The sequence below is a fragment of the Nelumbo nucifera genome, chromosome 4 (genome assembly GCF_055504915.1).
Source record: "Nelumbo nucifera cultivar China Antique chromosome 4, China Antique-T2T, whole genome shotgun sequence".
Classification (NCBI taxonomy): Eukaryota; Viridiplantae; Streptophyta; class Magnoliopsida; order Proteales; family Nelumbonaceae; genus Nelumbo; species Nelumbo nucifera.
Genome location: NC_142652.1, coordinates 92170393 through 92193156, shown reverse-complemented (window position 1 = coordinate 92193156; position 22764 = coordinate 92170393). Strand labels below are relative to the sequence as shown.

The window sequence follows — 22764 nt, the reverse complement described above, 5'->3', positions numbered from 1 at the left end:
GTTATGATCCTGTCTCCAAGAAAAAATATGTCACCAGGGATGTAGTCTTTTTTGAGTTTCAACCCTATTTCGAGTCTTCTCAGAATCCTCTTCAGGGGGAGAGTAGTGGGTTGGAAGAGGATTCTCATTCTCCCTTCTTTTTTGTTCCTATTTCAGCACCTTCCACTACTACTAGCTATAACATTCCGGGTCAACCTAGTGAGACTTCCACTGTGCCAGTTGCTTCTCCAGATTCGGCTGATACTTCTGAAGGTTCCAGTAAACAAGAGAAAGAGATACTTACATACAGTAGAAGGAAGAAGGCCCCTCAACCTCATGATTGCAACCAGTTGAACTCAGATCAATCTGTCTCTGCAATCCAAGGTAATTTTGATTCACTCAATTCAGATTTGGATCTTCCTATTGCTCTCCGTAAGCCTGTTCGTTCTTGTACCACTCGGCATCCCATAGCCGATTATGTTTTTTACTCACACTTATCCCCTGCCTATCATTCCTTTGTGTCTGCTCTTTCCTCTGTATGTGTCCCTTCCAGGTATTCAGAGGCGGCATCTGATCCAAGGTGGAAAGAAGCCATGAATGAGGAGATGAAAGCCCTAATGAAAGCAAGGACATGGGAATTGGTGGACCTGCCAGAAGGGAAAGGCACTGTTGGGTGCAAGTGGGTATTCACAGTAAAGCACAGGGAAGATGGGTCAGTTGAGAGGTACAAGGCCAGACTCGTGGCAAAGGGGTTTACACAAAAGGAAGGAATTGACTACAAGGAAACCTTTGCCCCAGTAGCAAAGCTCAACACAATCAGGGTTCTACTGTCACTAGCAGCAAAATTCTCTTGGGAACTTCATCAGCTGGATGTGAAGAATGCCTTCCTAAATGGTGATCTTCATGAAGAGGTATTCATGGAACCCCCACCTGGATATGATGTTGGAAAGAAGGTATGTAAACTAAGGAAAGCATTATATGGTTTGAAGCAATCTCCCCGGGCATGGTTTGAGAGACTTTGTTTGGCCATGAAGAAAGTAGGGTACACTCAGAGCAGTGCAGATCATACATTGTTTACAAGGAGACAGGATGACAAACTTACAGCACTCATTGTGTATGTGGATGATATGGTGATTACTGGAAATGATGTGAGAGAGATGAAGAGGCTGAAGGAGCTCTTAGCTTCAGAATTTGAGATCAAAGACCTGGGAAATCTGAGATACTTTCTTGGAATTGAAGTTGCTAGATCAAGAGAAGGAATCTACATATGTCAAAGAAAGTATGTGCTAGATCTCCTAGAGGAAACAGGCATGATGGGGTGCAGGCCAGCAGACACTCCAATAGAACCAATCCATGGATTACAAGAATCAATGGGTGAGGAATACTGTGATAAGGAAAGGTACCAAAAGTTGGTAGGAAAACTGATATACTTATCCCTTACTCGGCCAGACATTGCCTATGCAGTGCATGTTGTCAGTCAATTCATGCACTCACCAAAGACCCCTCATATGAGAGCAGTGGAAAGAATCCTCAGATACTTGAAGACTTGCCCAGGGAAAGGAATTTTATTCAGAAAAAACAACAGACTTGAAATTGAAGCCTACACTGATGCTGATTGGGCTGGGTCTGTTGGAGACAGAAAATCAACATCAGGTTACTGTACATTCTTGGGAGGAAACCTAGTCACATGGCGTAGTAAGAAGCAGAATGTTGTGGCTAGATCAAGTGCAGAAGCAGAATACCGGGCTATGGCACACGGGGTTGCTGAACTCTTATGGCTCAGGACTCTCCTTAATGAGCTTGGTATCAAGACAGAGGGTCCTCTCAAGCTGTATTGTGATAATAAAGCTGCTATCAACATTGCCAACAATCCTGTGCAGCATGACAGGACAAAACATATTGAAATTGATCGACACTTTGTCAGAGAGAGAATTATTTCAGGAGAACTCTGTGTGCCTTATACTCCATCAGAGATGCAGATTGCAGATGTATTAACTAAAGGGCTGGCATCAACGAAGTTCAGGGACATACTTGGCAAGCTAAACATGATTGATATCTATGCTTAGCTTGAGGGGGAGTGTTAGAATGCTAGAGTGATGTTCGGCTGATAAGAGTTCTTATTAGCCCATTCTTATGTTTAACTTATCTTGTAACTGGGCTTGTGTTAATGGGCCTAATCCTGTTTAATGATTTAAGTCATCTGGGTGTCCCATCACTAATCAGGGTCATCCCAGTAATTTCTTGTACCTTGTACTATATTCATCTATAAATAAAGAACTGGTCGACTGGCTAGTACAGGTCGACATTCTCTTCTTTTCTGTCATTCTCTTTTCTTCCTTGCTACTTCGAGTATAGCTCTTCAGATTACACTCCTATTCTTGCCATTCCTGGATTTCTTAAGGAGCTTCCATCATAATTTAGTTTAAACTTGGTACCTTCTAGAGGTTTTCAAACCATGATAACCCCTGTCCTTTTCTTGAGATGAAAATGCCACCTGCATCCAAGCTCTTAGTATTTCATTCACTAAGAAGACCTGAAAGCTTTACACCAACTTTATACCCAATGTGCATCTTTAATCAATTACCTGTTCCATTGATCTACTTTTTTAATTGAATATTCTCCCATTTCTCTCTTCCCAAATCACCCAGATTATTGCTTCTTTCTCTGACCTCCACATTATCCTCCCTCTTTTCTTTGGTTGTCTCGAGAAGTTAATATTTTTTTTTTGATCAATAACACATTTCATTAATTAATCAGAAAAATAATTACAAAGGGGAAGATAAACTTTCTTATCTTCCATCTAAGGCTTGAGCCCCCAAGAAAGTTAATATTTGAAGTACCAAACATATCTTGAGGGAGTCCCACTTGCAACCAAAAAGAGAACAAAAATACTCCCAAATGTAGTGCACAAAAGAACATGAGATTAATAAATGGGATAAGGATTCACCATTGGCCCTACATAGGAAGCACATACAAGGAAAGATGCAAGCATTTGGCCTTCTTCTCTGCAATCACAAGTATTTATTTTACCGAGGAAAACTTTCCAGCAAAATACTTGGATCTTAGGTGGAATAGGCTTACTCCAAATTTCTTTCATCGAGAAGTTAACCCCTAGGGAATTAGGCAAAGTGAGGCTATTGAAAAAAAAGAAGCACAGGTGAATAAGCCATTGGGAGAGATTAACCAATCCTAGAATCCTTTACATTTTGATCCAAGAAAACTGACTCCAGCATCCCAAGTAATTGAATAAGAGAGTCACATTCATTCTCCCTTAGGCCTCTCCTGAAGCCAAGGTCCCAGTTAATCCCTTGGGGAGAAGGTATTCCTAGTCTAGAAACAATTTCACCTTTAAAGTTTGAGAGTATAGTAAAGCAAAGGAAATTGCAAATTGAGAGGGGTTCCCCAACCAAAGGTCTTCCAAAATTGGATTTTATTATCATTTCCCCCATCATAGCAGATGAAATTGAGGAAGATTGGGTAAACCTAAAAAATTGATCTCTAAGGAGAGGAAGAAGTCAACTAAGGGGATAATTTTGCATCCTAGCCATTATCACCCAATCCTTGAATGTTGTCAATTACCTTGTGCCACAACCAGTCCCTTTCAAAGGGACATCTCCACAACCACCTACCTAACAAGGCTATATTCCTAAGAGTTATGTTTCTAGTCCCTAGGTCATCTTTCTCCTTAGGTTTGCAAACCTGTTCTCATTTGACTAAGTGTTCCATTTTTTTCCTCTCCAGGTTCGCACAAGAAGTCCCTCATATATTTCTTTAATCGTCATGCTATCCTATTCGGGATATGAAACGTAGACAAGAAATGAATAAGATTTGTAAAAGTGGCTCTTATTAGAGTTATTCTGCCTCCCATAGAGATATAATTCCTTTTCCACAAGGCCAATTTTTTTAGCAAACACCTCCACCACTGGTTTTCAGAATCCATAAGTCCTTGGATTCCCTCCTAGTGGTAGTCCTAGATAAACGAAGGGCCAGTCCCTAAATTCACACCCCAAAATTTCAACAATCATCAGAATCTCCCCTTCTTCCATATTAAATCCTGCTACTCCACTTTTCCCCAATTTACCCTCAACCTAGAGACACTCTCAAAAGTTTGAATCAAACCCTTTAAATTCCTAGTAAAGTTTGGGTCATCTCCTTCACAAAACAAAATTTTATTTTCAGCAAATTGGAGATGGGAGACCACAATTTGATTCCTACCAACTCTCCAACCTCTAATTAGGTCTTGCATATTAGCCTTAATTATCATCCTATTCAGGACTTCCACAACCAAAGTAAATAAGAATAGGGAAAGAGGATCACCTTGTCTTATCCCTCTCTTGGCGGGGAAGAAGTCTCTTGCAACTCCATTAATTAGGATTGAGTAATTCCAAAAGGTAATACAAGCATCAATCCACATTCTCCATCTCTCTCCAAAACCAACTCTCTCTAAAATCTCAAGGAGAAAAGACCAATTCACTAGGTCATAAGCTTTCTCTAGATCCAGTTTACGAACCGACCCCTTCCCTCCTCCCTTTCTCTTCTTAAGAACACACTCATTAACTTACTAGAATTTGGTTTACAATTTGCCTTCAACAAAAGCACCTTGGAACTGTGAGATCACCAAGGGTAGAACACACTTCAATCTTTCAGATAGAACCTTTTAGATAATCTTATACCAACTCCAATCAAACTTATTGGCCTAAAGTCCTATAGGATATAGCCTTCTTTTGCATTGGTACCAAGGTTATAAAAGTGGCATTTGCTCCGGAAGAGATCTACCCTTTGTGAAAGAATTCATCAAAGACTTCTAGAAGATCCCCTTTTAAAGTCTCCCAACAGTTTTGGAAAAAAGTGATAGAAAACCCATCTGGACCTGGGGCTTTTGATCTCTCCATTGAGATCGGAAACTTCTTTTCTCTATTCATGGGAAGATGTTCTCTGGAATTCTATTCCACTCTAGATTTGAGAATTCAAAACTTCTTTCCTCTAATCGTGAGAAGATGTTCTTGTTGTGATTATCAAGTGCTAGATGTCACTTGGAACTTTAAGGATATTTTAAAAAAGGTTAAATGGCTATTTAGGGGCATGACAGTTAGAGTTCAGTGGCTAGGTAGATCGGCTAATGCCTTGGCTGATTATCTTGCTAAACAAGGGGCTACTCGGGTTTCATTGTAATTTTCTTTCTTTTTCTTTTGTTATATTCTTTAACTAAAGGGTTGATGGTTTCTTCCATCTCCCCTCTTTAAAGGGGAGGTAGCATCTCGTGCCTCTCCCTAAGTTGTACTATCTTTGACTTTGATTTTATAAATCTGAATATTCACTGATAAAAACAAGGTGCTAGATGTCTGTTTGTTCTTGGAGTTTTTTTTTTTTTTTTTTGGTTGAAGTGATGTTGTGGGCTTGGAATGGTGTTTTGGTTAGGTATGGAGTTGCTTCTTTTTATTCTTTCTGGGGGTGGGGGGTAAGCAGAAGATATGCTGACTCAAATTGAAATCAGTCTCTAGGAGGCAGGGGGAGACTTGCAAAAATTTTTAAGACTGACCCAAAATGGAACCATTTTTCTGTCTATGTGATGGGTTAGTGGTTCAATCATTTGGGTCAAATACTATCATAGTAATAAATAGATAAAAATATATAAAATTATAAGAAAATACAGAAAATATGTAGAAAAATTTATCATAGCTCTAATATTATATATTCATCATATTAGACAAAAATAAGTGCGATCAATAAGAATTATTTTTTATTAATGTTGAAATTGCCATAAATGCAAAAAAAGCAAAAGAGACTTGGTATTTTTTTGATCCATGATTCTTTGACTGAGCCAAATGGTTTAGGGTTCAACTGACTTGGTCAAATGGGTCAACCCATATGTCATAGTTAAGTGATAAAATAAATAAAAGTACTATATATATACAGAAACTTTATAAAAAATTGGGCATATAGTATTATATATTCAGCATATTAAACAAAAATTAGTGTGATAAATAAGAATAATTTTTGTTAATGATGAAAACGGCTAGAATATAAAAGAAAAAAAGAGAACTAATAATTGCCTTATGACCTGCTAACCAGGCCGAACAATTTAATGGTTCAACTGGCCAGGTTAAATGAGTCAACTCTTAAAGAAGGTGGAGGCTTGTCAACACAGACTTCAGGTCAGTTATTTTGGTGACCAACATTTACAAATTATTGCTGAATTCTTGTCCCTGAGGATTAAGAAGGTTCTATTATTTCACAATTTCAAGGGGCGTTTATTTGGGAGAGGCAAATAATAGATCAGATCGTTGTAGAAAATGAATTTGTGGAGGAATAGAGAAGATTAGGGAGAAAAAGTGTTGTGATTAAGTTGGATTTGGAGAAAGCTTATGATCTTGTGGATTGGAAATTCTTGATTGAAGTTATGAGGAGAAGTAGCTTTGGGGAGAGATGGTGTAAATGGATTAGGGGGTGCTTGCAAACTTGTCATTATGTAGTCTTAGTGATTGTTAATGAAACCATAAAGGACTTCTTTGGGGCCATTGGGTGGTTGAGCAAGGTTATCTGTTACCCCCCCCCCCCCCCCCCCTTCTTTTTACTCTTGTGGCAAATGTGTTGAGAAGGCTTATCTCACGAGTAGAAAGGATGCAATTGTTCAAGGGGTGGAGTCTAGGAAGTGATAGACTTGTATTATTCCACTTGAATTTGTAGACGCCATCATTATCTTTTGTGATGGGGAGAGTAGACAATGGTTTGAGAGTTTAAAATTAGTGGTGAGGTTGTTTGAGGAACTTTCCAATTCGAAGGTCAATTGGGGGAAGAGCATGGTGGCAGGTCTAAACATAAGGGAGGATGAGTTAAGGTTGTGGGTTGTAGCTGTAGGGTGTGTATGTAGTGAGTGGCCAATGAAGTATTTAGGTTTCTCCTTAGGAGCCAACCCTAAAGTCCATAAATTTTGGAATCCAGTGGTGGAGAAAGTAGAGAAAAGGTTGGCAGTTTGGAAAGAAAATCTCTCTTGGGGAAAGGCTAACTTTGATTAAATCCATCTTAGCCAATCTTCCTATGTATTGCCTCTCTATGTTTGGGATGCCACAAGTGATTGCTAGAAGAGTTGAGAAGTTGATTAGTCATTTCCTTTGGGAACTTGAGCAGGGAAAGAATGACCATTTGGTTAGATGGGAGTTAGTAAGTAGAAGCAAAGTGGATAGGCAATATTAGTAAGAAGAATTTATCTCTACTTGGAAAATGGTTGTGGAGGTTTCTGGTTGGGGAGTCCTCATTGAAAGTTGTTTTTCCTTCTCTTTATACTCTCTTTGACCTTAAAAATAAACTCATTTCTGAATTTGTTCTACCTTCTTTTTCCCTTGGTTTTTATTAGAATATGGGTTTAGGAGAAATCTAGAAATCTAAGGCTATGTATAGGTTTCCATACCTCTTCCTTTCTTTCCCTACTTTTTTTCTTTCAAACCAAATACAGTCTAAGAGAGTCTAGAAGTATTCCTGCTTCTAGCCTCTTGAGTTTGTTGGAGGGGGTGGTTCTTGATAATTCAGATTAACTATTTCTGAATTTGTTCTCCCTTCTTCTTTGCCCCTTGGTTTTGATTAGGATATGGGTTTAGGAGAAATCTAAGAGAGTCTAGAATTATTCCTGCTTCTAGCCTCTTGAGTTTGTTGGAGGGTGTGGTTCTTGATAATTCAGCTCATGATAAACATCTAGGGGTTCCTAAGTCTACCAGAAGCTTTTATTGTGGTTCCTTCTTTAATATCTTGTATAGGGTCACTTCCCCTCTTTGAGCCCTTTCTTGTGAAGGAAGTCTGATGTGTTCCTATTCCTCCTAAAGTCAGTGCTTTCTGTTGGGAGTTTTCTATGGAAGCATTGGTACTTGTGATATGTTGTGAAAAAGAAGACCCAATTGGCCTTTGTGTCCTAACTGGTGAATGGTGAGATTGCATACTACCAAGTTCTTGTCTATCGACTTGTTGTATTTGGAATTGATTTCTTGCTTTCTTTGGTTGTAGTTGGGATACTCTTGTTAGCTTGGATAGGTTGTTTGGCGCTTTAGTGGCTAGATATCCAAAGAAAAGAGGTAAAGTGGAAATGCACAAGAGCTGTAGTGGTATGGACGTTGTGGTAGGAAGGGAATGCAAGAATGTTTGAGGAAAAAGAAAGGAGTAAGGTGGATGCCTTAATTGAAACCATTACTCTTAAGAGTTTCATGTTGTGTGAGGACCTTGGAATCGTTTTCTGATTTCACACTTAATGAGATACTTAGAAATTGGGGGACAGTTGCATTATCTTCTTCCAAAAAGTCAAAATTTACAAAAGAGTGGACACCTCCGAGTAGAGGGTAGTAGAAGTTGAACTTTGACAGCAGTAGTATGGCTAATCCTGGGCCATTTAGCATATGGGGTGTAATAAGGGGTGAGGATGGGAGTATCCTAGTAGTGTACTTAGGTCTCATAGGAGGAGATTCAGTAAGGGCAGGGATGATGGTGGCAAGCTTTAGGGTACAGAAAATCAAGGAGCTAGGAGTTGAAAGGTTGATTGTTGAAGGTGTCTCCAAGGTGGTTATCAATTGGCTATTGGAGGAGGCAAGAGCTGCATGGTGCTTCAGGTATGAAATCAGAGAGTTTAAATGGTTCATAAAGGATTACCGATTAAAATTCAATGGGTACAAAGATCAGCTAATAGCTTGGCTGATGGCTTGGCAAAGCAGGGAATTAATAGGTAGCAACTCTTTTGGGCTTTGATGTAAAATGTATGGATGGGTGGGATAGCTGAGGCTATAACCATATTTCCTTGATTGTAACCACAACCTCTTGTACTTTTTCAATTAATGAATGTAATCTTCATTTTTGTTGCTGATAAAAAAGGGAAAAGCAGGGGTGCTGTTTAATCTTGTAACTAGTTTATCTGGGGGGGGGGGGGGTTGTACTCCTTGTAAGGGATGCTTTGACACTTTTTCCTTGTACATTTTATCTTATTCTTTCCTGATTTTAACAAAATTTTCTCGTTATCCATAAATAAAAATCATTAACTGTCAAGACTATTCACAATCGAGAACAATATGGGACGGATGATGATGATATTAAGAAATTGACCAATCTAAAACCCAAATACCCAATAAAAATCCCTTTTCTATCAATAATACTTCAATGTGCTTCCTCTAAATAAAATTATAATGACCAAAATAGACTGAAAGTGTCAAGTTCAAAGTTGTACTTTGATTAAAATTAGGCTCTTATTAAAAGATCAAAATAAAATTATAATCTCTCTTTATGCTTTAACATCTAAAATTAAAATAAAAAGAACAAGTATGAATATTGATATTTGTAATTAGAAGGAATTTTGAAAATCTTACAAAGATTGACATTCAAGTGTAGAGTTAAAAGAACAAGTACTGAATATTGATATTTGTAATTAGATGGAATTTTGAAAATCTTACAAAGATTGACATTCAAGTGTAGAGTTAAAAGAACAAGTACTGAATATTGATATTTGTAATTAGATGGAATTTTGAAAATCTTACAAAGATTGACATTCAAGTGTAGAGTTAAAAGAACAAGTACTGAATATTGATATTTGTAATTAGATGGAATTTTGAAAATCTTACAAAGATTGACATTCAAGTGTAGAGTTGTACTTTGATTAAACTTAGGAAGTATTATGAAAAGATCAAAATTTCCCTTTAATACAGAAATAAGAAAAAATATGTTTAAGGCCAATGTTTTGAAAATTATAATTGTATTGAAAATTGTAAGTTGAATCGAATTGAATGTGAATTGTATCATAAATCGTAAGCTTATTTCTATTTTTTACAAGCTTGCCAAAATATTAAATATAAATATATTAAAAGGCTAAATATATACAGGGAAGTGATTTTAAACTATTTAATTCATATATACCATATATGTACCTAAAACTATAAGATTTATGACTTATACAAATAACAGTCTAAGATGATTTAGTCAAACTTGACCTGAAAGTCAAATAAATCCATCTACAATGGTTCTTCAACCTACATATAATGCAAAGTGAACTCAATATCTAATCTTGGATCATGTAAATAAACCATTTTCTAGTATGGGATTTAAAACAAGTCTCCCTTGACAAAATTAAATATAAACAAAAAAACGTCAAATTAAAAATCTAATTCTTAATTGACTTTATTTGAATCACAGTGAATTGTAGGAATTGTAAGGTTTATGTATCAAATCATAGGATTCAACCAAAAATCATAAGATTTTTGCAGAAAATGATTTGGATATATGATTCGAATGAAAACACTTGGGATGATTCAAATTGTGAATCATATCATAAATTGTAAGATTTGAACATTGTTTTGAGGATTGATTTAGCTATTCTCTTTTAAAACTTAAATAACAAAAACCATCATGATAAAACATAAAAGAAATTTGTGTTTTTTAGTCCAAGAGAAATTTTTATAAAATAGTGAATTTGGGAAATAACTTGTTGATTGGTATTTAGTATGGCTTTATATGTTTTGTCCTGAGACCTATTATGGTAAGCATGACAGTTTTGGACATGATTTCTGTATATATATACATATCCTCATTTTGTGACTTGGTAAATTTAGGAGCTATTTCAGTATACTTTTATGGCTATGTCAAAGTTTAGTTGCATTTTCTTTTGCTAGATTTTGTACTGAATGGATTGGCATTCCAGGATTAGATGGCTATTTGCGCTTCTGGGATGTTAAGACTCGCCAACTTCTCTCTGCGGTTTGTTTTGAAACTTGACACTTTTGGATGGTTGACTCTTTATTGCAAAATTATATGTTTCTGTGGGCTAACAACCTTTTGTTTTTCCATAATTTTTATAATCTATTTTCCATGGCTTTCCTTCACATACAACCAAAACTAACCTATTATTGAAATACAAAAGGGTCATATATTTAGACACCTCCTATGGTTTCATGTATTTACTTAAACTACCCTCTAGTTTGCATATTAAGAAAAATCCTCCTATAGTTTATAATATATTTTTCATGGCTTTTCTCTGCATACAACCAACACTAACCTATTATTGAAATAAAAAAGGGTCTTTTACTTAGCCCTTTGGTTTCACGTATTTACTAAAACCTACCCTCTAGTTTACATATGACTAAAACACCCCTATAGTTTGCAAATACTTTATTTAATTGATTTTCTGTTAACCGTTTGTCTGTTTGGGGATGGTCACATGACCTCCTAAAACAAGTGGATAATGTGAAAGGGCATGGATCCAGGGTTTTTTATTCTTAAGATACCCCTAGTATTATTGATCAAAAAAGACACCCAAGTATTTCTCATATGAAAATTTTGGAAGCAAAACCCTCTCCCCACATTATAGCTTGGTCTGGAGGTGTGGAGTGTGTCTGGTAGGGGTATTTTTGGAATAAAAATCCCTGGACCTATGCCTATTAAGATTCCTGGATGGAAGTAGAAACAATTCCTGATGGAAGGTTGATTAAGTAAAGCAGTTGCAAACTAGAGGGGGTGTTTAGTAATACAAAAACTAGAGGATAGGCTTTAGCAAATATGTGAAACTATAGGGGAGTCCAAGTAAATGATCCAATAAAAACAATAGTAAGGTCTTGGTCAAAATCCATTGTATTTGGGGTTTATGCCAAAACATGATTCCTTTGTGTTGACATGAAATGGGGATTACTTATTTAGTTATTTTTTGAGAAAGGTAAAATTTGTAAATTGATATCAATCAGCAAAGGTACTTACCAAGAATTGTCTGTGTACAGTGGGAAGCTATACAAAGCGGTCAGCTGAACCCTGTAAAAGAAAATCAATATTATTTATCTTTCTCATCACAAGAAGTGTGTTATGTGAAATGTAGGAATGGTCCTCAACTTCCCTTAACTTCTTCTGAATTGATAGCCACAAGTGGATTATTGCTAGTACCTACCTAAGAACAACCTTTTTGGGGAGCAATGCATTAATAGATGAAGTTCCATCCACCCTTGTAAAAACGGTTCAGATTTAAGAAGATTATTGACAACTGAGGAGTAGAGAAAAGACAGCAAGAGAGAATGTAGTAAAGGCTTCACATCTTCTCCTATTTGGTAGACTCTATATTGATTCCCCACCTAAAGGCATGCAATATATATATATATATATATATAATATTAAACATAAACCCCTAATTAAGTTATAAAAGGGGACAAGCATGAGTATTTTTACTTGAGAAAATTCTGAAGTCTAAACTGTCAATGTTCTCACACACTTAAATGGTCATAAACTGTAATGCTCCCCCTCAAGGAGAGTATATATCATATTACTCTAGCTTGCTAAAGATGTTCATTATACTTAGAGTGTTTTGTTTTTTTTTTCCTGTTATTTAATTAAATGTAATTTGTTTACTGTGTCCTATCTTAAGTTGTGTCGCATTTTTAAACAGGGGCACAATAGTCTTTGTAAGCAACTTTATTAATCTATAAATATTGGCTGACTGGACTGGGAAGATTATTCTTTCCAATAGGCCATTCTTTCTTCCACTCTTTCTCTCTTATTTCTCCCTCTCTCCCTCTCTCTCTCTCTCTCTCTCTCTCTCTCTCTCTCTTTTCTTCTTATTGCTGCTATTCTCTCTATTGCATTAATTCTATTTCTCCTTGTTATTAAAGAGAAGGTAAGAAAAAAGAGAGGGGAGATTAAGAAGAGGAGAGAAATTTTGGATGGTCGAAAAATCTAGGTTGGAGGTGCCTAATTCTTTATTTATAATGAGGTGACAGCTAATAACAAGTCAAATTACAATAGTGCCCTTGTGACACAATCTACTAGAAAATACAAAACTCCCCCTCAAGTTGGGTCATACATGTCAATCATGCCCAACTTGTCACATTAGTTCATTGTGACACAAAGTATGAGGATATGAACAAGCTACTCCTTGGAACTGACAAAGTGTACACATTTCATATTTATCAAAAAAAAAGTGTACACACTTCACCCTTCTCAAGTTTCTTCTTTGAAGTGCTTGTTTCACTGTGTTTTATTCTGTCATGGAGAACAAGATTAGCTACAATATTTATAGTTGCCTTATTGTCACAATAGAGATATATAAGGCTGTATACACTAAAGCCTAGTTCTCCTAACAAGTTCTTCATCCAAAGTATTTAAACATCCATGTGCCATAGCGCTATATTCAACCTCAGCACTGGACCTTGCAACCACACTTTGCTTTTTGCTCCTCAAAGTCACCAAGTTTTCTCCCACAAAAGTACAATATCCACTAGTAGATCCTGCCTAGTCTTCATCAGTGTAAGCCTCGACTTATATGTGATCATGATTCCTAAACAACAGGCTAATTCGTGGGTATTTCTTTAGGTACTTGAGAACTCTCTCTATTGCTTCCAGGTGGGGAATCTTAGGAGAATACTTAATTGGTTGAGGACTCCAACAACATATGCAATGCCAAGGTGTGTCATGGACAAATACAACAATCTTCCTACTAGCTTTTGAAACTGCTTTGCATCTTTCAATGGTTGTCCATCACAATTTCCCAATCTATGGTTAACATCAATAGGAGTGTCAGCTTGCTTTGCTCCTATCGTACTTGTATCCTATAAGAAATCGAGGATGCTTTTCCCTTGAGAAGTGAAGATTCCTTTCTTTTTTTTCCTGAAGAGGTAAAATATTGTATTAGATTCAAAAGTATAAGGTCTTGTACAATGAGAATCTGTACAAGTGCGACCAGAACTAGGACTCCCCAAAAAAGTCCACCCTCAAAAAAGAACCAGAACTATAAACATTTCTACATACATTAGAAAGAGATAACCGACTCCTAAGCTCTTCTATTATAAAGTTAATAACCCCAGCCTCAGTCTTAGCCCACAACTAGACCTGTTCATGGGTCGGGCTGGGCTTTCACTCTGTATTAACAGATTTTTCTAAGGCCCGAGCCCGAGCCCGGCCCTCATAAAAAGCCCCCCAAAATTTAGCCCATGTTGGTACTACTGCTGAAGCGGCTGAATAGAGAGAGATAGAGAGTGAGAGAGAAATTATAAAGAAAAAAATAAAAAATGTATATATTAAATTATAAATATATATATTTCAATAAATATTATATTGTTTATATATTTTATATAATATATAAAATATATATTATGTATTTTATAAAATATATAATGCTGAGTCGGGCTCGGGTCGGGCTTTTTTGACAAATCCCGAGCCCGGCCCGTAACACAGTCGGGCTTACTGTGTTAGGCCCGAGGTCAGGCCCGCAGGCTTAATTACATGACCAAGCCCAACCGGGGTGCGGGATGGGCTGGGCCGGGTCATCGGGCTACCCGGCCCATGAACAGGTCTACCCACAACACTACAGATGGGATGACAAACCACAAAATGAAGATTCCCTTTTGTGAATGTGAAACCTCAATCCCAAGAAAATAATACTACAGTCCTAGATCTTTTGCTTCAAATTAAGCTTGACTTTGTTTGCAATAGGGGGTTTCAAACAACTTTGGTGTTTTGTTAATGAAAGAAGGAGATTTAAGTGGCTGACTCAGGGTATGGAACTAAGACTGTAGTGGGTGAAAATAAGTGCTAATTCCTTTGTAGATGGCTAGATGCACTTGCCAAACAAGGGGTGGGAAGGGTTCAATTGTTTTTGGGCTTTATTGTAATCTTGTACATTTTATGTGGGGAGGGTTAAGGGAGCTTACCTCTCCCCTTGCTCTCTTACAATTGTATCTTTTATCTTAATTTTTAGTAAATTGCTTTTTTTATTGATAAAAAAAGATCTTTTACAGTTTTACTTCAAATAGAGTATCCAAGAACTCTTTTAACTTTTGTATTTTAGAGTTCCAATTCCCTGTAATAATGATGTCATCTACATAAACTATTAGAACTGCAACTCTTCCTTGACTCCTTTTGACAAAAAGTGTATGCTCAGGTTGGCATTGTCTAAATCCCTTCTGTTGAATAGTTATATAAGATTTGCTAAACCAAGCTCTAGGTGATTGCTTCAAGCCATATCCATATAGAGACTTCTTCAACTTGTACACCTTGTGTTCACTTACCTTTGGCTTGAAAACCAGTTGGCTGAACCATGTACACCTCTTCCAAGTCACCATTTAGGAAAGCATTTATAATGTCCAATTGATGTAATTCCTAATCTAAATTAGTAGCTAGAGGCAGAAGGGCTTGAATGGAATTCATTTTTGTATTGGGGCAAAAGTCTCAGCATAATCAATACCATACACTTGGATAAACCCTTTTTGCACCCAAGCGTTATTCTTATGGAGGTGCTTTGTAGTGTATGAACCGATGCCCTTTCTTTTTACAATGGGAATGTTGAGGTCATCTATAGAATTGTCAACAGAAATGAGAACAGAAGTATCAATGGGAATGAGAGTACCTGGTTGAGATGGATTTACCTCTTGGGAGTTTGATGGTGTGGGTTGCATAGTTTTTTGCATCTCCACATCCTTTGAACCTTGCTGATCCCTACTGCTCTTACGTAGGAAGACATGAAAAGGAGCAGAATTCAGGATGGAAGGAAGTTGGACTTGTTGGACCTGTTTCCCCTCGATACTATTCACCCCCTGAGGAGAAATAGGGAAGAAAGACTCATTCTCAAAGAAGGATATGTCCATAGAAATAAAGTACATGAATTGGCTTACTACATTGACTATAAATGTAATATCAGGCCAAGTAATTGTTAGATATTTCAGTTTAACAAGCTGCCTTCTATACCTTCTGATTGAAGACATGCATTTATGCCTAGAAGGTAATAATTCCTCTCCTAAGTGCGCTAATGAAAACATTAAGAGGGGAAGGATTATTATGTAAGTTTTTTGATTAGTTGAAAGCCCGTAAAACATTAAACCTGATTGATTTTGGTCCTTAGGAGAGAGAAGGTGGTGACTTCTTACACCTGGTATGTGACTGTTCATATAGTCACACAGAACTGTGGGATACCACTGTACGATTATGTTGATCATTGTATGGAAAATCTTGTTGCTGTGCTGCACTAAGAAATCCTATTCGCATAGGACTTATTTAGATCTCATGAGTTTGATTCGTTGTTCGATATAATCCTTGGGTGATTGATTGGGACATCTTATGGGTCCCACAAAATCAATCAACCTCAAAAATTTATTCCCTTTGAAGTGTTAATGATGAGTTTTGGGTTTATTTTCATTTTGTCTAAAGGAGATGGATTCATTTTAGGAAAACCTTGTAATCCTTTTGTAGCTTGAAAATGAACTTGTAAACACTATAAATATAGAGGAAGGTTCTCCATGTTGTAGAGGATGAATCTAATTAGACATACATTAGGTGGAACTTTGACCTAATTGTTAGGAGGGGTAGAACATTGTAGGGAAGGCATTCTACAAGTTCTAGATGTTCTTCTAAAGCTTAGAATGTAGGGGAATGCTTGGAGACCTTATTGGATGTTGAGATACCATCAATAAAGGTATTTGGAAGATTGTTTGAGGTTCAATTGGGTGGAAATTAAAGGTAATCATTTGTAGCCCAATCTAGAAGCTCAACCTAGTCCAGTCTGGAAATTTCTAGGATTGGGCCTAGGTTTTACAGCCAGGCTTACACACACACACACACACATACAAATATTACAAGTCACTGTGTTTATTCAGCATATGTAGATTTGGCTTGATCCCAAAAATCTCCTTTTGCTGTTTAAGCCCACATGACATTCTTCTTCAGTTTGGGCTGCATTGAACATAGCAGCCAAGACATAATCATATGGTTTTCCTTTTCCCACTTTTCATAAGCAGGATCTTCATTTGAATTGATTATCTTTTGGGTTAGATACCCTTGTATTCCTCTTCCACCAATAAATTGCCTTACTACCTTGAGCCATTCCAATAATTCAGGCAATTTAAAAGGACAATAAAGATATGAGGATTATGCTGTCCATACTGTTACCAGGTAAAGATTGAATCACATGAAGTTGCCGAATCTTCAGTAACCATTGTCAACACCAAAAACAGACACTACAAAAAGCTCTTTTATGTAAAATAGTTGTACACACAACTAGGTCCATCAACAAGCAAGAATGAGAGAGGAAACCAGATAGCTGCTGTCACCCCAATAACAGGTCTCAGTCATGAGGCTCCCACCAATGTGGGGTCTGAGGAGGGACAGATGTATGCAGCATTATGCCTGCATATACAGAGAGGCTATTTCTAAGATTTGAACCCTGATCACCCAGGTCGCAATGTCACCCCAATAACAGGTACAAGAACAAATAGCAATGTTTCAAGACAAAAAATTCTTTACCCAGGATGTACTGCCCTTCTACGACCCAAACAAATCAAGTTCAGAGACTGTTATAGCCTCCACAGGTTATATGGCCATCCAATAATTCAAGAGTCACCTTCTCAGAACTAATATAGCCTCCACGGGATGAACCGAAACCTTACCAGCCCAAAAAATGTCAGAACTAGTCCTCATACAACCAGAATACTTCTGGTCTTGAATGAATCTCTTGATATCTGAGGCAGTAGACCAATCTTATCTTGTTCACTATGGTTTATTCAGGCAGGTACGGTAATCTGCTTCACTCTATATTACCTTTAAACTGAAGAGATACATCCAACCAGTGCAGCAGAAGTCCTTTTTTGAAACCCTTTTAGACTTCTATCTAGTATATTGTCCACCACAGAGAATATTTTATTGGTCTTACAACTCCAAAGAATAAGGAAGAAAGTAGCTCTCCTGTCCGGTCAGTCTAGCAAGGCTCCTGCTGATTCCTCTTATGATTTCAAATATGGAAAGAAGACCTAATCAGGATTGACCTATTGCCAGACAATGCTCTGATATCATGTGTGTCTTACCTGGAGTAAGAAGAAAGTGCAAAAAACAGTGTTTGGGAAGTGCTCACTTCATTAGTATATATAAGGTTTTAAAATATAACAGTTAAAGGACAATAACACCTTTGCCTCATATACAAAAGAAATACACCATTACAATAGACTGCAAATTGGAACCAAATCCAGTTGAATGAATAGTCAATGAGGTTAATGGAAATGCATATTGGTGAGATCTACAGAAATCCACGTTTGAGAAATCAATATGCATTTAAGTAGTGTCTCTTCTATAGTTTATAACTTGCTTCTCTTTTTAATGGCATCTGTTTCACTATTAATACTATTGGGTGCAGGTGTTCTTGAAGCAGCAGCTCACAAATGTTGTGATTGATTCAAATTTCATTGGAGAAGGTTAGTGACCATATTATGCTTCCATTATCACAAGGTTTTAATAGCCTTCAATATGTCTTATGGTACTTGAATCTTGTACAGGAGAGCTTACTAAAAAATCCTTAACACAGAAAAACTAATAGATTTGAATGGATAAAAATCATGATAGGCCAATACATAGATAAATTCATATCCCTTTTTACCCCTTTGTGTGTTGAATACCTAAGAATTCCTCCTAGGTTTTCAATATAAAATGGTGCAGCAAGGGTAGAAAAAACTAACACAATAGAAAAAGTGAAGTATAGAGGGAGGGAGGGAGGGAGAATACATCTGTTTATAGAGTGACTTGTCTTGTGCATCAAGAAACACAATTACTTTCCACCTACTAATGCAAATAAACTAAATTGGAAGATAAGCTCTACTAAATCCACTAAATTAGAAAAACAAGATACCATGGCCAGGCCCAAATGGGATTGAACAAAATGACGAAAATACCCTGTCCAAAAATATGGAAATACATAAAATTCCAGAAAATTCCAAATTTAATTCTTCAGCTCCTGCATCGTTTTCCCCTGATTAAAAAAAAAAACTCGCCCTTGAATTTTGAAGAACTTGAGGATGAAAAGTTGATGTATCTCAATGACAAAAGTAGGAGTTTCAATTAGCTACTTAAACACACTGCCTTGCATAACCTTTGTTAAATCACCAATAACATTAGCCTTTTGAGCACCAAAATCATTAATTAGCCTATCTTGTGGTGAATCTTCCCCTTGTTTATCACTACAAACTTTCATATCCAAAATATCAACTGCAGCATTTTGAACTTTTCCTTAAATCTCTGGTTTAGGAAATGCCATCTCTATGTTTTCAGCTATTCTTGATTCTTCAGCAAACTCTTGGATTTCTTCCATTATTATTGTTGGTGGAACTTGTGCTATGCCAGCTTGTAATTCTTGAGTTGGTTTTAGTTGAACTTGTAAAGTCATGACTTCCTTAGATCTACTACAACCAACATATTTGTGTCCTGTGCCTGAATTTCCTCAACTTGCTCCACCTCTATCTCTTCTTGATCTTTAACCTCAAGCTAATCATCCTCAATGCCCCTGTTACGAACTGAGACAACGAGAATCATCATTATCATCCATGTCTTATCCCAAAGCTTGAACCAAGATGAAGACAACACCAAATGAAAACACTGACTTAGGGTTCGTGAGAGAACTAACAGGCTCTAAACCTGCTCTTATACCATCTTAAGCAGTGGGTATAGGTTTTGTAAAATCTATATAAAGAAAGAGAATGAAGTGGAGAAGAAGAACTTAGAAGAGACAAGAAGAGAAAGAATTTCTTGAACAGGGTTGGATACCTTAGAGGTCAGTTCACCGTAACTTGTATAGTTTATCATCTAAAAGAATGTGCATTATAAAATTGCCCTTGTCATGTATTTCTGCAGTTTCTGACTATTCTGAAGTTTCCAAAATTGCCCTTGAAATATTGCCAACATATTGACAAAATATCGGAGATATTGGGGAAAAAAAAGATTTCTTAGATAATTTTGTTTTGCTCTAAGCAAAATAGGAATTTTTTTGTGAAAATTTCGTGCAATATTGCTGATATTGTGAACCATGATCTCTGCCATAACCACAGTCGTTCTCCACAACCACTGCTTCAATTGCAGGATGTAAATGTTGCCCTGATACCTTATAATGTAGCCTGTAATTCGTCTATATAGCAATAGAAGTAACAAATAACTAGAACCAATCAACCAATACTGAACAGCCACTTTGTCCAAAAATGCTGAAGGTTAGGCTTGTATTGCAGTCACCTGTCCCAAGACCCCTGATAGCTAGGACCAACATTAGGAGATGGTCTTTCAGCAGTAGAATAATTTTCAGATAACTTGAGGTAAGTGCGGAGCAAATTTATAAACCTAGGTTTGGTATTTGTTATTGTTGGAAACCGCAGGTAGGGTATTTTGTAGTTTATCCATTTTTTATTTCCTCAGCTACATCAGTATCTCTGTCTGTACTTAAAGTATGAATTAGTAGGTTGTTCAGCCCCATTTTTTTTGAAGTAGATCCAGTTCTATCTCTTTCATATCTAGTCCTAAGTGCTTTTCTTTGCTTAGCAGAAGTTTCAGGCATTGTAGTAGATCCACTGTCAAATGTTGAACAGGAGACAAATCAGACCCAGGTCAATGAGGATGGACCACCGCCTGTGAAAAGAAAAAAAGCATCTAAAGAAAGTGAAGAAAGAAAAAAGCCCAAGCACAACAAGAAAAGCAAAGTGAAAGATAAAGATCATAGTACATCATCGCCATTACTGAAACCCAAGAGAAAAAGCAAGAAGAGTGCCAAAGATAAGGATGATGATGGGTCATAATGGATTTCAGTAACGATTTCTTTTTAATGAAGTGGATAATACATGTGTCAAACATCAATTTTGGCATGCATTCCTGATGAGCAGGCCGAACAAGAAGCTATACAGATTGTCATGTCATGGGCAGAGGGGTTTTTTCTGTTTTTTTTTTCTAAATAGCTGTATCTGTTTTTTCCAACTTGGGGTACATTATGAGTTTAAAGAGGGAGAAATGGTTTTTTTTTTATTATTTTTAGTTAGTATTCAAGAGGGAGAATGGCTGAGGTATTAACTATTAAGATTTGGTATACATGCCTTCGACTTTGTTGAATGTTTAATTTTTGTAACCTCAGAAGTCTGATGATAAATTACTTGGCTATCAATGTGGCACAATTCATGGAGGAATCACTCTGGCTAACTTTGGAAAGCAAAATGTGATAACTCACATTATGGTTATTGAGAATCTAATTTTTTTAAACCCAAAATTTACTCTAGGTGGAGGGATAGCCATGGACTTTATTAATAATTCAAAGAAAAAACTGAGGTTGGAAATAGAAGCCTAACCCCTTTAAGAAGCAACTCATGTCTCATAAATTAAAATATAAAGAAAAACATCATCTGGTTCTCAGTCATGGTTGATAAAGGTCATCATCAAACACGGCCTACTCTTAATAGCCAATTCTGATTTGAAACTGAAGATATATGATCACCAATAGAATCATTGTACCTGTTAGCCTCTTAAATTACAGACCTCTTAAAATTACAGATTCATGGTAGATTGTCCTTGTACATGGGCTCTTCTTTCTCCAACAACTCCCCCTTTCTGCATTCTTTTTGAGTTTCTCTCCCTTTCCATTCCCACCTTTCCCATTAAGTCAAGTTAGCAGATTCTCTCTCTCACTATTTCAACCCAATTACCTGAAAAATTCCTAAAATCTCTCTCCTAAGATATCTCTTCTAACAGGTATCATATTAGCTCACTCTCCAATCAATTTCTAAAATCTCTCTCATCTAAAATATTTTTATCTACTCTATTCTAAGTACTCTCTTTATTTCCATTTATGAACATCTCATAGAGTTTCTTTTGAATCATTGGAGGATAATATAGTTGGTCGGTTTGTTTTTTTGAACTTTAAACAGTCATCAAGGTTATGAAGGAGCCATGCATCGATCTCATGCCTCCACAAATTACAATTGATTTTGTTGTGTAGGCATTCATGGCAGTGGTATATGACTTTTCATAGTCTGGAGGTCGCCTTTAACGATCCAATCCAACTTCTCTGATTACAAGATGCCGGTGATAACAGGGACTAGACCAACTAAAGTGCAGTTTGTTTGGCAGGAATGAATCAATGAATAGAACGACCTGGTTGATGGTTATTTGAATTTTATTAGTCCGTACTATACAAGGAAACATTGGAGAAAATCCGGTAATAATCCCCTTTTTCAATGAACATGCAAAACTTATGAGGCCAAGAACCAGGGTTCTAAGTCGGCTGGTTAACCTAACCTAATTAACTCATTTAGTTTTGATGAGGCACTCCGAAACCGTAGCATGACACCATATAACTTGCTTTACCAAAATGATAGAGATAACCTCGGAATCACGTCGGATGCATCTCGCACACCCTGAAAGTGTTATGTCACTAGGGGTGTCCATGGTTCGATTAACTGAACTATGGGCAATTTTTGCAAACTGAACTGTACCACCGGTTTTTCTATTTCTCCAAACCGAAACCGAATCGGTACCACCGGTTAACTAGTTCACCGGTTTCGGTTTTTGATCGGTTCGGTTCTTTGGTTTTTTATATTTATAATATATATTATATAAATATATGAATAATATTATATTATAAATAATAAATAATATATAATATATTATAAATATTATAAAAAATATATAATATATATAATACATTTATAAATAGATTATTATAAAAATAATATATATATATATATATTTATATATAATATATAGAAAATATGTGACATATATTAAAAAAATATATAAAATATACATATAAATATATATACCAGTCGGTTTGGTTAACTACATTTTCTAGTTCGGTTTTCTCGGTTCGGTTTAGTTTTTTGGTTTTTCATGGACACCCTTATATATCATCACCTCGCTAGGGTCGACCTATAGACACCTTGGCAGGGTCAGGCCGGCCACCTCAGTACCAAGCTAGAGACCTCGGCACGAAGGGCAACCTCCCACCGAGGCCCCATCGACCTAACCAAGGTCCAGGTGGCGACCTGCGTGATGCGGCAGCCAGCC

The 22764-nt window shown here is 36.7% G+C and overlaps 1 protein-coding gene across 4 annotated transcripts in view; it reads left to right on the top strand.

Annotated features, from left to right (window-relative positions):
- The window catches only part of LOC104611188 (Transducin/WD40 repeat-like superfamily protein), a 35748-nt gene extending 14013 nt beyond the window's left edge, over window positions 1-21735 (top strand). The window contains exons 10-13 of one of the 4 annotated variants that reach the window (XM_010278163.2): window positions 10643-10698; window positions 13291-13382; window positions 18095-18152; window positions 20260-20869. In XM_010278163.2, the coding sequence (XP_010276465.1) occupies window positions 10643-10698; window positions 13291-13382; window positions 18095-18104 (158 nt within the window). In that variant the 3' untranslated portion in view covers window positions 18105-18152; window positions 20260-20869. Of the gene's footprint in view, window positions 1-10642; window positions 10699-13290; window positions 13383-18094; window positions 18153-20259; window positions 20870-21697 lie in introns of those variants that run through there. The other 3 variants (XM_010278170.3, XM_010278152.3, XM_088903340.1) reach the window with 3 other exon arrangements.
- Window positions 21736-22764: the final 1029 nt, after the last annotated feature.